The 14,704-nt window shown below is 39.1% G+C and overlaps 1 protein-coding gene across 2 annotated transcripts in view; it reads left to right on the top strand.

The window, feature by feature from the left end:
- Window positions 1-14,704, top strand: part of si:cabz01090165.1 (uncharacterized protein LOC100333421 homolog) — a 223,523-nt gene that overhangs the window by 196,291 nt on the left and 12,528 nt on the right. For both annotated transcript variants that reach the window (XM_053499768.1, XM_053499770.1), the window contains exon 3: window positions 9,476-10,846. In XM_053499768.1, the coding sequence (XP_053355743.1) occupies window positions 9,486-10,846 (1,361 nt within the window). In that variant the 5' untranslated portion in view covers window positions 9,476-9,485. The remainder of the gene's footprint in view (window positions 1-9,475; window positions 10,847-14,704) is intronic.

Here is a 14,704-nt window from a genome sequence, read left to right as displayed (position 1 = left end):
TAAAACTTTTTATGCATTTTGTCATTTTTTTTTTTTCTTTTGTATTGGCCCAGGTTTAAAAAGGACAATTATATTTAATGCCCTAATGTGACCCCAATATGGGGCACTGGTGGTTCAAATGGTTAAAAAACCATGCTGCAAAAAAAGAACTGCTGCAGGGGCATTGTATGCTGGCTGACCCTTTGCTCTGACCCCAGCTTTTTAATGAGATATTTGAAAAAAAAAAACTAACAAACAAACAAACAAACAAACAAATAAATAAATAAATAAATGCACTGTGCTGTAAGGTACATTTGAAAAATAACCGAATGTTAATCTTAATACAACAAGATACCTTTTAAAAGTACCCAGTTATTCCCAGCTCTGCTGGTTTGATCTTGCTTAGCAGTATTTCATTTACATGGGCACTAAAACTTGTTGGAAAAAAAAAAAAAGAAAAATATGGAACCTTAAATTTTTGTGTAACTCCTATTTATGAAGAAAATATACCAGACTTTCTAGAAAACTTAGAGCTCAGGCTTGTGAGATGAGATACTACCTGCCAATATGGTCAAACTCATCTAATGGCAAATTTATAGAAATGGGAGTGAGAGCGATTCTGTCGGATTATGTACGAATTAAATTCTTTGAAAAGTTATTACCACTAACTCCTTGCCCCTGAGCTATTCATCAATTCTTATTCCAAGCGTTGGCGCATGGCTCACAAGACTTATACGTGTGCAGTCATGAATCAATGTCAGCAGGCAAATAAGAAGAGTTTAAATTAGATATTTACTGTAAAGTCAATTCTTATTTTGAACTGACAGCTCGCACTATTTAGCATGTTTGACCCTTTGGTATTATGCCCTATTTTTTAATCCATGATTGATATTATTATAGTTATGCCGCAAAAGACTTGTATAAAATTACTGCACTATGTATCATTATTACATTTTTATAATGTCTTATGAATGTGTGTGTTCAAAATTAAAGCCAGAGTTTTGTGATGGCAGTACTTTTCTTTTTGCATTCTGCCTGAGTACAGACGTGTTTGTTCATAAGCTTGTCTGCTGAACTCTTGAAGAAGCTTACCCCACCAAAGGTCAGCCCTATTAAAGGCAGCAACAGACTGGATCATCGCGTAATTACTAGCACTAACACCATTTACTCTTTTGCTACGCTGGACAGATTAGCGGTACTCTTGCTGCCTGCGCTGATGCCTCGGCATCATTACTGTCATCTCATGCACTTTACAGTCCCACTCCTGGGGAGCTTGATGTGGCTCAGTGTGGGCTGAAGAGGACCAGATAGAGCGGGTTTGGTTGGTTAATATAATTGGGATGATGCACAGACCCTAGAAGCTACAGTAGCACTGACTGCATGTGGAATGTTGATGGATCTGTCAAGTGCATCTGCGAAGAGGGTGTATAGGAGGACCAAAGCTCTTATGTCACACTCATACTCCGCTCGCACCCTGTTTTACCCAAAATGCGGAGGAATGTGAGCTAGCATGATTTATAAACCTAGTGCTTTAGGACAAAAAAAAAAAAAAGAAAGAAAATCTGACTTTCTTGGTTTATATGCAAATATAAAACAAAATTGGTACAGGTAGCAAAAAAGAGAATATTTGGGTGTTAGATGTATGCGAAAGACGAAAAGTTAGATGTAGGTGTGGATGTGTGCAAAAGGGAGCTGAGAAATTCAGTTTAAAAATGATTGTTATTCACAGAAGCTTCTCTGTGAATATTCATAGAGGTGTAAATATGCAAATGTGAACTGCAGGAGCAAGAGACTTCTCAGAGCACCGTATATATATATATATATATATATATATATATATATATATATTAGAAATTCTCATCTAGAAATAACAAACAAGCAGCCCCTGTTTGCCCGAATCACCCTCTGCACCACAAGCTAGCTTTATTATGGTAATTTAGCCGGATTATAATATTCATAGGCAGAGCAATTATGGTACAAAAGTGTATAATCAATGTGTAACCAACTAAGAGACGTGCAAGGGGCATTCGACTTCATTTTTAAAGGATACCAGTTAATTACTAGTTAAGGAACACATAATGTCAGTGGACAATTATGAATGGGCATTTTTCCCTCTCTAAAAAGTGTTAATAATATCCCTGTGGTCACAGCGAAATGGCTGTTTTATGAGCGCTTTTTTCCAATATATGGGCTTATATTAGACTGTTCGACGCTCCAATGCGGTGGTATAAACACAGACTTGTATCCACTGCTAACCAAGCCACGATATGCAATATGTTTCCTCGTACTGCTCTTCAGTCTGGTAATGCATGCAGTTGCAAGCCTGCCTCTGGCTAATGCACAGTAAAGAATAATTGCTAGACAAGCACCTATCCAACCCTTTCCTTCTTTTAAAAACCTGAACAACCTGCAATTATTCAGCACTCAAGCGGTCAAAACTATATTCTGCCCTGCCCTACCTTCCACTTGTCCACCATTAAACGATACTTATCAGATGTCAATATGCGCCATGTTTCTGATTAGTGTCTAAGAGCTGTGACTTTTTCCTCCTAGTAATTATGTGCATAAACGGTGCCACTTTGGCACCAGTGCTAGTTGAAATGCCAAAATGCCATGTTTGGGTCATGAATAAAGTGGTCTCTTTGGTTTGTTTGGAGACTTTCGCTCTCCTTCAGCATACCAGCACAGGGGAGTAACTGAAATTCACACCTCATTCCTGGGTGTAATCTATGCGGCTTTTAGCCATGCAGATGAAGTACAGAACATACCATGTGCATATACCACTCTCCTCTCAATCAGGCCTATGAGAAAAATAAGCTTTTTTTTGTAAGGATATCATAATGCAGTGGTTTTAGAGCTCAGACTGAGATTAGAAGCTAATCAACTCAAGAAAATGGTTTCTACTGTACTGCATAATGTATTAACATAATTAACGCATGCACATACAGTACATACACACACTCACACACAAATGCAGGTAGTAATACTCCTTCCTGATCTTAAAGGTTTCCAAGAAGAACAATTAGGCCATGTTTACTACCGAGTTGATTAAAATAGCTCTTCATAACAGACACGACTCCTCCGGTGTTTACAGGCTTATAGCTGACGGGCAGAACACTAAAATAGGACAAACTCCAGCTCTTATTTACTGTAGGTGGCTATTTAGAATGTACTGTATGCGCCCAATTAGATTATAGTCTCTGGATCTTATATTTTTGATTTCGTAAAGCTGCTTTGCGACAATGACACTTTTTGAAAGTGCTATATAAAGAAAAGTGAATTGAATCCAAATGGTGCGGCACAGTGGCGTAGTGGTTAGCACTGTCACCTTGTACATCCAAGGTCCAGGTTCGAGTCTCGAATGTGCGTAGATGTTCTTCCCTTGCTTGGTGGGTTGACTCTGGGTACTCCGGTTTCCTCCCACAGCCCAAAGACATGCAGTTTAGGCTAATCTGCGTTCAAAAATCCTGTAGTGCGTGAATTAGTGTGTGTGCCCTGCAATGGATTGGCACCCCATCCAGAGAGTAACCTGCCCCATGCCCTAAGTCCCCGCAGGATAGGTCACAGCCCCCCCATGGTTCAGTCCCCCATCTCGATGGACAGTGCCTAAGAAAAAAAAACACGGAATAGTCCATATCATACAGATAATATACCTTTATCATACAGGCTAATTTGTGTTCCCAAAGGCTTCAGGCCCCTGCAACTGAATAAGCTGAAAACATAACCAGAATAGATATACATTACATGGCCTAAAGTATGTGGACACCTAACAGTAACACTCATATGTGCTTGGTTAAGAACCCAGTCCAGATTTAGTCACAATTTTACTCTTATAATATTCTTCACTCTCCCAAAAGGCTTTCCTCTAGATCTTGGAGTATGGCTGGGGTTGCAAACAGTCTTCCAGTTTATCCCAAAGGCGTCCACTACGGTAGAGACCAGTGATCAGGGCGTGCCGCCCAAGATCTTCCACACCAGTCTTGGCAAAATTGTTCACCCCATAAGTTGCAGTAAAGAGTGTTATGTCCACATACTTTTAAAGAGTGTGATACCCACATACTTCATATTCATCACTACACTCTTTGGAAAATATATATGAAAGATTAAATCTATAACTCTTAAGGTGTCCTAGGTTTATCCCTCTGTGGGGAACCCTAGATTCAATGTAGAACCCTAAACTAGGTTGCGTCCTTATCAAAGTTTGAAGTAGGACACTTTTAAGATGTTATGCAATCTTCATTATTTACGAGTTTTCTGTGAGGAGACTATTACTTTTGGAAGGAGTCTTCAGTGTTAGCACTTTTGTAACAGTCAGAGTAAAAATAAAGCTGCAATCATTGGTAATTTCCTGTGGGACAGAAAGAAATAAAACAACTCAGGATGTGCTGTTATAGGAGAACTTCAGTATTGTAACTTTTTTTATGGTAACACTTTATCAACAGACATTTTTCCTTACTACTACTCCTAAATTAACTATATGAGTAATTCTATAAATCTGCTACATTTTACACAATGTTCTTTCTCAATAGAAAATATAATGGTTTAAGTATCTGCCACTGTGTGCATGGAGTTTGCCTGTTCTCCCCGTGCTTGGTGGGTTTCCTCCCAGTACTCCGGTTTCCTCCCACAGTCTAAAGACATGTACTTTAGGTTAGGTTAAAGGTGTTTTCCAATTGCCCATAGTGTATGAATAAGTGTGTGTACAGTATGTCTTTGTGCCCTGCGATGGATTGGCACCCTGTACAGGGTGTACCCTGCCTCGTGCCCTAAGTCTCTTGGGATAGGCTCCAGGCTCGCCATGACCCTGAATACAGGATTAAGTGTTAATGGCGATGAGTGAGTGAGTATCTGCCAGTTGCAACAAGGCTTAAATATACCGTATAGATTTCTAAGGTAAATAATGGTTTCACTACTCATTTCGTCAACTGTACTATATTACCAAGTTAACTTTATCCTGCACCTCAAAAATTATTTGCTGCCATTATTTTTATTTGTTTAATCAGCAGCAAATGGCAAAGACATACATAAAAAACTAAATAAAATCAGCACCAATACTGTGTTTGGCTGTATATATGTAAACTACTACATTTAGACTTTTGAAATGTAATAATTTTTTTACTCTAATGGTTTTAATAGTCAAAAAAATGGTTAATTAGGCAACATGACAATTTAAAGCTAAAACATAGGAAGCATATAACAATCCTTTAAATAGGATTACAGATTTAAATAGGTGAAAATATGATATATATTTTTTTTTAAAGAACTGATTTTTGGAATAAATATACCCATTATCATCAGACATAGAATGCACCCCAAATAATAAAATGACTCTTTCTGCATCTTATGAAAGACATGCATTTTATTTTTCGGTGCTTGTTTATGATGTGGGATTTCATAAGTCAATTCAGAGGTTTATAATTACCATAATTTAAATACACTATCGATTTATATCAATTCATAAATTTAATTCTTGTAGAAACGAGTTCTAACTAAGATCTTCACAGTAGTTCACCAAGGTGTGTTTTCTTACCAGGTACATAGAGTTTTTAATAGGTTATCACAGGGAACTTATCATATACACTTTCTTTCCTAAACCCATGTCTGAGCTAGAACCATCATATAGCATAGATGTTGTATCTAAGGTTAACTATGGAGACATTGGTAGACTAATCTAAATTGCAACCTGCTTTTAACCTTTTCCACTCCCAGGTCCCTTATGCTCATAACTACACACCTTTTCTATTACTCTCAGTAGCTACTAATTAATTCATAACAATCACTGCATAATATGCATTAAAATGAACAGCTGAATAATAAGCTTTGTTCTAAGGGATTTTACAGAATTCATGATTTAATGCGCTAGCTTTAAATAACCATAGTATATTGGTTTCTTTGAATGTGTAGCTGAATTATCTGCTATGTATTGTTTTTATTTTTTTTCAATTATCCCAAATATTCAGTGAGTATCCATATTCAGAGGCTGCTATTCTAGTTTATGTCCCTCTGGAGCGTCTGCTAGAAAGCCATAACATCAAAACATAGCATTGGTGCCACTCCATTAAGATTTCATGCGGGAAAATGTGCAACGCCCTAGTTTCACATGTGAGAATCTACTACTCTATAGGCCATTGTGAACATATCCTCTGCATTTCCAAATCTATAATAAAGCCTGCATCTGCATTTGGCTATATTAAGTATTTAGATGTCTTTGAACCTGCTCAGGCTGTTTAGTTAAAAAAAAGAAAAGTCCTAAGAGCCACCTGTACCCGCACCTCTATAAAACATTAATGCATGCAGTCAATGTGGATAGAGGTGCTTCTATAAAGGGACAGAGAGAGATAAAGAAAAAAGAAGAGAAAAGTGTATAATGGCAGTGCAATGGCTGAAATAAACAACATGGAGGTCTTTAGTGAAAGAGCGAGAGTTAAACATATTAAAAGGAACGCTTTGCTTTTCTGTTACATGATATAATTTAATTGTTAGACATCTGACAGTCAGCTCAGCTAAATCTCTACTATCTTATATGTAAGGAATACTACGAGCAACTGAAGATATGTCAAATATTGATAAATAGATCTAGGCGAACTTGAAGGCATATGGGTTAACAATGTGGCCTCACACATCCAGGGTTGAGGGTTCGATTACCACCTTGGGTTTGTGTGCATGTAATTTGTGTGTGTGTGTGTGTCCTGTGATGGACTGGCACCCTGTCTGGGGTGTACCCCACTTGGATAGGTTCCAGGCCCCCCGCGACCCTGTGCAGGATAAGCAATAAAAAGGATGCAAATTGATCTAGTTGACTATCTGTCTATCCATCTATGATCTATAATGTTTATTCTGTGTTACGATCATGTATGGTCTGGAGCCAATCCCAGGCAAATAATGCCACAAGCCAGGGTACACCCTAGATAGGATGCCAAATCATTGCAGGACTAACATACCCGTCCAGTCAACCTAGATGGCATGTCTTTGGGCTGTTGGAGGGAGGAAACCAGAGCACAAAAGTTCACCAAAGCATAGGAAGAACAGGTTAAGCTCTGATCAGTGTTTCAAGCCCCAGCTCCACCAAGCTACCATGCTGTTAAGCTATTGATCAGGGCCTCAACCCTATCTGCTCTAGTGTCAGTGCTGACCGTGCATTAGTGACCTAGCGTTGGAATATGTGAAGAAAAGGATTTCACTCTGCAGTCATGTATGTTTGACAAATGAAGGCTTGACATAGAAACTCCATGGGCGAGGCAACAGGGCTAACCACTAAGCCACCCTACTGCTTTAATCAGATCTAAAATTCTTAAATGTATTCTTGTTTGTTTGTTTACTTGTTTATTTATATGTTTATTCAATTAAATGAAGTAGTCTAATAATATGCTCATGGACTGGTAAATAATATGGAAATATGATCTCCAAGATATTTTTAGTTAATCAACTGTTTTTGTTTTGTAATGTGCCAAGGTTGCACATTTTCATTTACTTATTAATGACCCAGCATGCTTTTAACAGTTTATTATTTATTATTACAGCTTTAAATTTTGGATCATTGACAAACAAAATGACGACATATTTTTTTTCACCTGTTCATTACATTTACATTCCATCGGTTTATGTAGCACATCCAATATACAAGTCCTTGGGAAAGAGTTGTTATTATTGAAAGATAACATGCTAGAATGAGCACATTAATATAAACCTGTGACATGAATTGCAGTCCAAATAGCTGTCAGTGCTGCTGTTAATCAGATTCAGTTAATCGGAATTCAACAGTGTTGTCATATAGTCAATTTTTACGACAAACCAGTGCTTAGCACTGAAAGTGAACATGTGAGTTAGCTACACATCGTGAGTCTTCGTTTGTTCATTTTATCCTGTCATACTGTGGTTGAGTCACCAGCACACACTGGGATGGAAGATGGCAGGTGCGGAAACCTGGCAGAGGAAGCTGAGGCAGAGACGTGTTATGCCACGCTTTCTGGAAGAGGAGGAGCGTCGAGTGTCTCTTGCATATTGATCTGTCAGGCACATCTTTTTGCTCCATCACATTTCAGACAACTTTCAACAAATTTGTGCGTGTACAAGGCTGATGCAACACTCCTCGTAGAGTAGAGAGCGAGGACAAAAAAAAACCCAACCAAAAAAAAAAAAAGACGCAGCTAAAAAAGACAGACCTTTCCTTAGTTAGTTGTGTGGATAATGGTTGTTTCTCAGGAATGGCCACGACTTCCATGGGCGTAATGAAGAGTGGGGGATTAAGCTCGCCTGGATGCATCACTACTTTCTTTCACTCAAACCCTCACAATCTGACTCCCATTCCTTTTTCCTGCCATTTCAACTTTCCCCACACATGAAGCCCAAAGCTCGACATTTCCCCCTGCTGACTGAGAGGCGTAAAATATCTTCGGCGTTTCCTCCTCCTCTGCAGATGGCATGTCCCTTTCATCTCTCCATGCACGGCTTCTTGATATCCGTCGAAGCCGTGCTCTGGCACTGAAAATAATTACATTTATGTGCTTTTATGCAAAAGTTATTAATGTGGAAGTATATGTACAGACAATCAAAGGCCACAAATCAGACATTCATTAGCATTGGCGTCGAGCGGTAGCACAAAATAATTACTCATACTTGCACAGCTGGTGCAGCGGTCTCACAGTGTAAATCTGATGCAGACAGGAGTGGGTGTCATATATTCTGACTATGACGTGGTGGAGGGCAATTAGGATTAGCATGCTGGCAGCTTTAGCACAACCTTCCTATCACACACACACACACACTTTTTTACTCTTTCTACTCTGCAGTTCCTGCATGCATACATTACAGTAGGGAGTGGCAGTGTTTTTTTTTTTCTTTTTTTTTTTTTTTTTGCTACACAAGAATATGTTAAGTGATTTCAAGCATGACATACATAACTTATTCCTGTACTGGCTGTTAGCGCTGGGGACGGAATGCATTATCTTTAAATTTGCGCTCATCTGTTTTTTTGCTTGTGGCAGTTTGTAATTTTGTAATTCAAAGGTCCAAGTATCTGTGATATTAAGTAATTAGATTGCTTTTGTATGCCTTAAAATAGCTGCAAAACATAGTAAGTAATTAAAAAGTCATTTAGCAGTTTCACGGTGAAAAAAAAAAACATTGAAATGACTGTATTGTGATTGCAAATTTAATTATATCTAACATTTTAAATGGAGCAAACCATGTGCAAAATTTTTAGAGTAATATTGTTGTGTCTGTTTTTTTTCATTATTGTGTATCGCTGTGTAAGGGGAAAAACACGAAATTGGGTAACACTAGCTGAATAGTTCAATGTAGACAAGCCATCAACAACATCGACAACATTGTCAGAAAGAGGTTGTACTATCTGAATTGGCTCAGAATTTGCGTCTCGATTATTTTCTTGGCTGTATGTTTTGTGTGTGTATGAGAGAAGCACAAGAAATTTAGAGTATGTACTTCACATACATGCTAAATCCTCTTTCTTTGTGTTGGACCTCTTCTGATTTTGCAGGAGTGCAGCCATGGAGCGAGTGTTCTTCTGCCTGTCCCTGTTGGCTCTACCTATTACCGCAATGCTGTGCCCAAAACGTTGCACCTGTCAGAATCTCCTACCCTCCTACACGGTCCTGTGTGCCAAGACAGGCCTGCTGTTCGTGCCGCCCAATATCGACCGGCAGACAGCCGAGCTTCGGCTCATGGACAACTTCATTACCACGCTCCGGCACCGTGACTTCGCCAACATGACTAGCCTCATCCACCTAACCCTGTCTCGAAACACCATCAGCCTCATTCTGCCCTATGCTTTTGCCGACCTGCAAGAGCTTCACGCACTGCACCTTGATGCTAACCGTCTCACAGGACTGGATGACACACATCTGCAAGGCCTGGTCAACCTGCGCCACCTAATCCTTGCCAACAATCAGTTGCAACACATTTCCCATGGAGCCTTTCAAGACTTCCTGGAGACTCTAGAGGATTTGGATCTGTCCTATAACAACCTAATACATGTCCCATGGGACACTGTATCTCTCCTTGTCAGCGTCAATACACTTAGCTTGGATCACAACCTCATCGAGTATGTGCCAGAGGGCATTTTTTCCAACCTGCACAAGCTAGCAAGGCTGGATATGACCTCCAACAAGCTGAAGAAGATTCCTCCAGACCCACTGTTTCTGCGCATACCAGTTTATGCAAAAACAAAAGGCTCGCCACTAACAGCGTTGGTGCTGAGCTTCGGTGGAAACCCACTGCACTGCAACTGCGAGTTGGTGTGGTTAAGGCGACTGACACGGGAGGACGACCTTGAGACATGTGCCTCTCCCAAAGAGCTAGCCGGAAAGTACTTCTGGACCATCCGTGAGGAGGAGTTTGTGTGCGAGCCACCCATGATCACACGCCACACTTCCAAAATGTTTGTAATGGAGGGTCAGGAGGTAAGCTTGAGGTGCAGGTCTATGGGAGATCCTGAACCTACAACACACTGGGTGAGTCCAGACGGCAAACTGATTGCAAACACATCTAGAACAACCGCCTATGAGAATGGCTCTCTAGACATCCTTACAGCCACTGTGAAAGATTCTGGCGTGTTTACTTGCATAGCGTCTAATGCGGCTGGAGAGGCAACAGCCCCTGTGGAACTTGTGGTGAACCCCTCACCACATTATGACCCAAAACTCGAACCTGAACCAGGACCCTCAGACATGCCCACCTCCATCAAGTCAAACAGCAGTGGTGGGCAGACAAGGGTGGAACAGCGGGTCAGCGTGACTGAGATAACATCCACATCAGTCACCATCCGCTGGCCTTCACAAAGCCATATCCCTGGGGTTCGCATGTACCAGATTCAATACAACAGCTCAACGGATGACATCCTCATTTACAGGTGAGTGCGACTTGCCTTTCTGACTTATTTTTTAACATATCTCTTGGTATTATTATTCTGTTTTTGGGAAAGTATCTCTACAGGGGATCACTGTCTAACATCTGTCAGAGTTCACAAGATTTTCCATCTTACTCATAATCAGCTAAGTCTAAGGTTTCACTTAAGTGTCTTGTTGCGAATTGGAGCATTCCCACAGCTGCTTTGTTTTTTTATGGAAACAAATGTTGAGTGAAAGATGTATATTTGCTTGCGGGTAAGTTTGTTGGGCTCATCCAGGTGTTAGAGAAAGATAACCACTAAAGTTCATTAATATTGGTTCTAGCTATCATTAATCAGAAAATGGCATTAGAAGATGAACAATATAAAAAATTGGAATTATTGTGCTTTAAAATTATTGCAAGTTACATCATGGATATCCTGCAATGCTGGACTACAAATAAATAAATTCAATTTTTATTAATTAAATATTTATCACCCTGGCTTGTATTTCCAAATGTATTTTCCAGGAAGCAGTTTCAACGAGCCTGCACTGTATCTTTGCACCTCTAGGGTGGGGGATCGAATCTTGCCTCTGATCTCTGTGTGTGGAGTTGTGTGGAGTTGACTCTCACACTCCAAAGACACTTGATGTCTGCTAATGTCGGCAATTTCAAATGTGTGTCATGGCACCCCATCCAGCGTGACCCTATATAGGATACAGTGGTATATTAAATTGATAGGTGGATGTATAGATGTCCTAGCACTCATTATTACAGTCTTCTGGGTTAACATGTTATACATTATTAGGCTTGGAGTAATGCATAGGTTACACACAAGCACATTTCTACATACTGTATTTCACAAGTTATAATGAGAGAGCATGTGCAATCATGCATGTACAGATACCACTAGTGTTATAAATGTAAAATTGCAGGAAAACTGAGAATGAGGAGCTTCCATGGCCAATACTGCCTGTCAGTCAGGTCTGGCAGTCAAACACTATGATGTGCTGCTTGAAGATTTGGCACGTGCGGTTTTGTGCAGGGAAAGTGTTTTTAGGGATCATAGGAAGCTTTTTTGCTGTGGGTGATGAGTGGCGCGGTCGATTTCGTTTACCCAGTGCAATTTTAGTTTATCTCCGCCAGCAACTCGTCCCACTTTTGGAGAGACCACTTTTTTCTTTTAACCATATATGGCTATTTGGGAACATTTCTGTGTATGTGTGTGTGTGTGTGTGTGTGTAGGTGTGTGTGTTTGTGTGTGTGTATAAGCAGAGTAATTTTGTTTGAGTAGAATTTATCAGTGTCCATTCCATACAGCTCTTTATGTGCACATTATATAAGAAATGCCAATTTTTTATTCTTTACTATCTGAATTAAAACTACATCTTGTGATAAACTAAAACCCAAAACTGCAAATAAAATTAGCATCCTGTGATAAACAAAACCCAATAATTAAAAAAGGAGTTGGGACAGGGGTGGCCTGTTTGGTAAGATGTTGGACTGCTGATCAAGGATTCCCCAGGCGGGTCATGGTTAAGGTTCTTCGACATATACTGCACAGATACAACCGGGCATCGAGTTGGCAACCTGGCACCATAAGAAATTGCCAGGGAGACTACGGCTATCTCTCCAGGCGTAGGGATTGCCCGATGTACCTGGACACATTAAAATTTAATCCAAATTTGATTAGTTTCATTTCATGCTATCAAATATAAGGTTCTGTATAACATAACTCAGTTGTAAAGATACACTTTCCAAATGAAGTAAAGGTACAATTTATGCATTCTTTATGCCTCTAGGAATTGTACCATGTTATATGGGAAATCAACTTTTTCACAAGTACGATTATTTTTTAATAATAGAATTTGTTATAATAGATTTAATGGGTCTTGGATTGATAAAAAGATAATGTATGCTACTAACACTCTATACAGCAGGACATGCATTAGGCCAATAACAGTGGCCTAATGGTTTACCATATTAGTAAATTTTCATTTGGATGGTGCATTTAGCTTATTATTCCTTTCCAGTATACCATCATATCTCATCAAAGTGTAATGACTTTTCCTCAGAAATAGCTTTCCAAAGTTGATATTCTTCTATTTGATTAATAAATTGATTCTCCATTTAGCTTTCAGGAGAATAGGTCCACTGTTGGTTTTCTGATGCTTTTTTCTCCCGCTTTATTTAGTTTAGACAGAACCATCAAAATCGATGCAAATGACCTTAAATGAAGGCCGACTGCATGGCAACACAACTATATGATGGGAAAGCATTTGGAAAAGAGTGATCCAGGAGAAAATGTTTGTATATAAGAATGAAGGAGCTATGGGATCTGAGGACAATCATAAAGCGTGATGAGTCTCATCATTTACATACAAATGAAAGAAAGAACACCTTAAAAGCAAGTATGTTCTAAGAAAGGAAAAAAAAAAGAGAAGGATTTCAAAACCAAGGCAAAACCACGTTTCTTTTTCATCTCGGTGCAGCTCATTATTTTTAAACCATACACTAAGGAGGAAAAAAAAACAAGCTATAAATTAACTGTTTATCTTTACTAGTTGTAAACAGCCAAGATTTACACTAGCATAAAATTTCAATACTTTCTCAGTTACTGAGACACAAACCAATAGTTTCTCGTTGCCTAAAGGTCTAGATCCAGATGTTTTAAATTCAAAATACCTTATTTGCTTGAAAAAGTGATTACACTGATTTTCAGTGAGTGAATCAACATTGAAAGAGTCTATATGCGAATAATTAATTTCTGCCAAGTCTTGAACAGAATAAGACCAGACCGTGGACAGACCATGAAAAGATTTATATCAAAAGCAAAATGTTGTTCATAGAAAGAGAGTCATTCGTTGTTTTTTTTGTGATAGCCAGAGAACAAATGAAATGTATTTCAAATATTTTCAAAATTATTTCATCAAACCTGCAATGCCATAGTATCAAAATGTATACACTTTAATATGGTGTTGGTCTCCATTTTGCAGCCAAAACAGCTTCCACTCTTCTTGGAAGGCTATCAACAAGATTTTGGACCTTTGTTTTTGTGGGTATTTGTGCCCATTTACTCTGTAGAGCATTTACGAGGTCAGGCATTAATGTTAAATAAGAAGGCCTGGCTCGCAATCTCCGTTCCAGTTCATCCCAAAGGAGCTCAGTGGGGTTGAGGTCACAGGGCTCTGTGCAGGCTGGTCAAGTTCTTCCACACCGAACTCATCAAATCATGCTTTTATACAGTAGTTATTGCTTTGTGCACTGGGTCACAGTCATTTTGGAATAGAAAAAGGCCTTTCCCAAACTGTTGCCACAAAGTTAAAAGCAAAGCATTGTCCAAAATGTCTTAATATGCAGAATAATTAGGATTGGCCTTCACTGGGGATAAGGGGACCTGATTGAAAAAAACTAAATTCAATACTTAACCATTTTGGTCAAATACCTTTGTCCATATAGAGTATATGCCAGGATTTATGCCAATAGACACTGAGAGAATAATTGAGGACCAACATACTGAGCTTGGCGTGATTAACAAGATAAAGAACTGGAGAAAGGAACTAGCCTGATTTTTAAAAGTGTAACCTGTTGGCCAAGTGAAATGTCAAAGCAAGAATGCAGATAAACCCTGAGATGTGATGTTAGAAGTCAGAGCTTGAAAAGCTGGTAAATCAGATATAAGCAAAAGAGAAGAAGCTTGGAGAAGGTTGCAGAAGGATCAAGTAAGAAAATGTTGCAAAGTATACCTATATCTATAATCAATAGAATCTAACTTCTGTACTAAAGACTAGAAGAAAGATTCTCAGTGAATATTCCAGGTGGCTTTAGAAAGCTAAAGCAAAAGCAAATGTCAGGGATCCTGTGGATACATGCGCCATAT

Source organism: Clarias gariepinus, chromosome 7 (genome assembly GCF_024256425.1).
Source record: "Clarias gariepinus isolate MV-2021 ecotype Netherlands chromosome 7, CGAR_prim_01v2, whole genome shotgun sequence".
In the NCBI taxonomy this organism is placed as follows: domain Eukaryota; kingdom Metazoa; phylum Chordata; class Actinopteri; order Siluriformes; family Clariidae; genus Clarias; species Clarias gariepinus.
The sequence above is the reverse complement of the archived record's forward strand: the minus strand, read 5'-3'. Positions and strand labels throughout refer to the sequence as shown.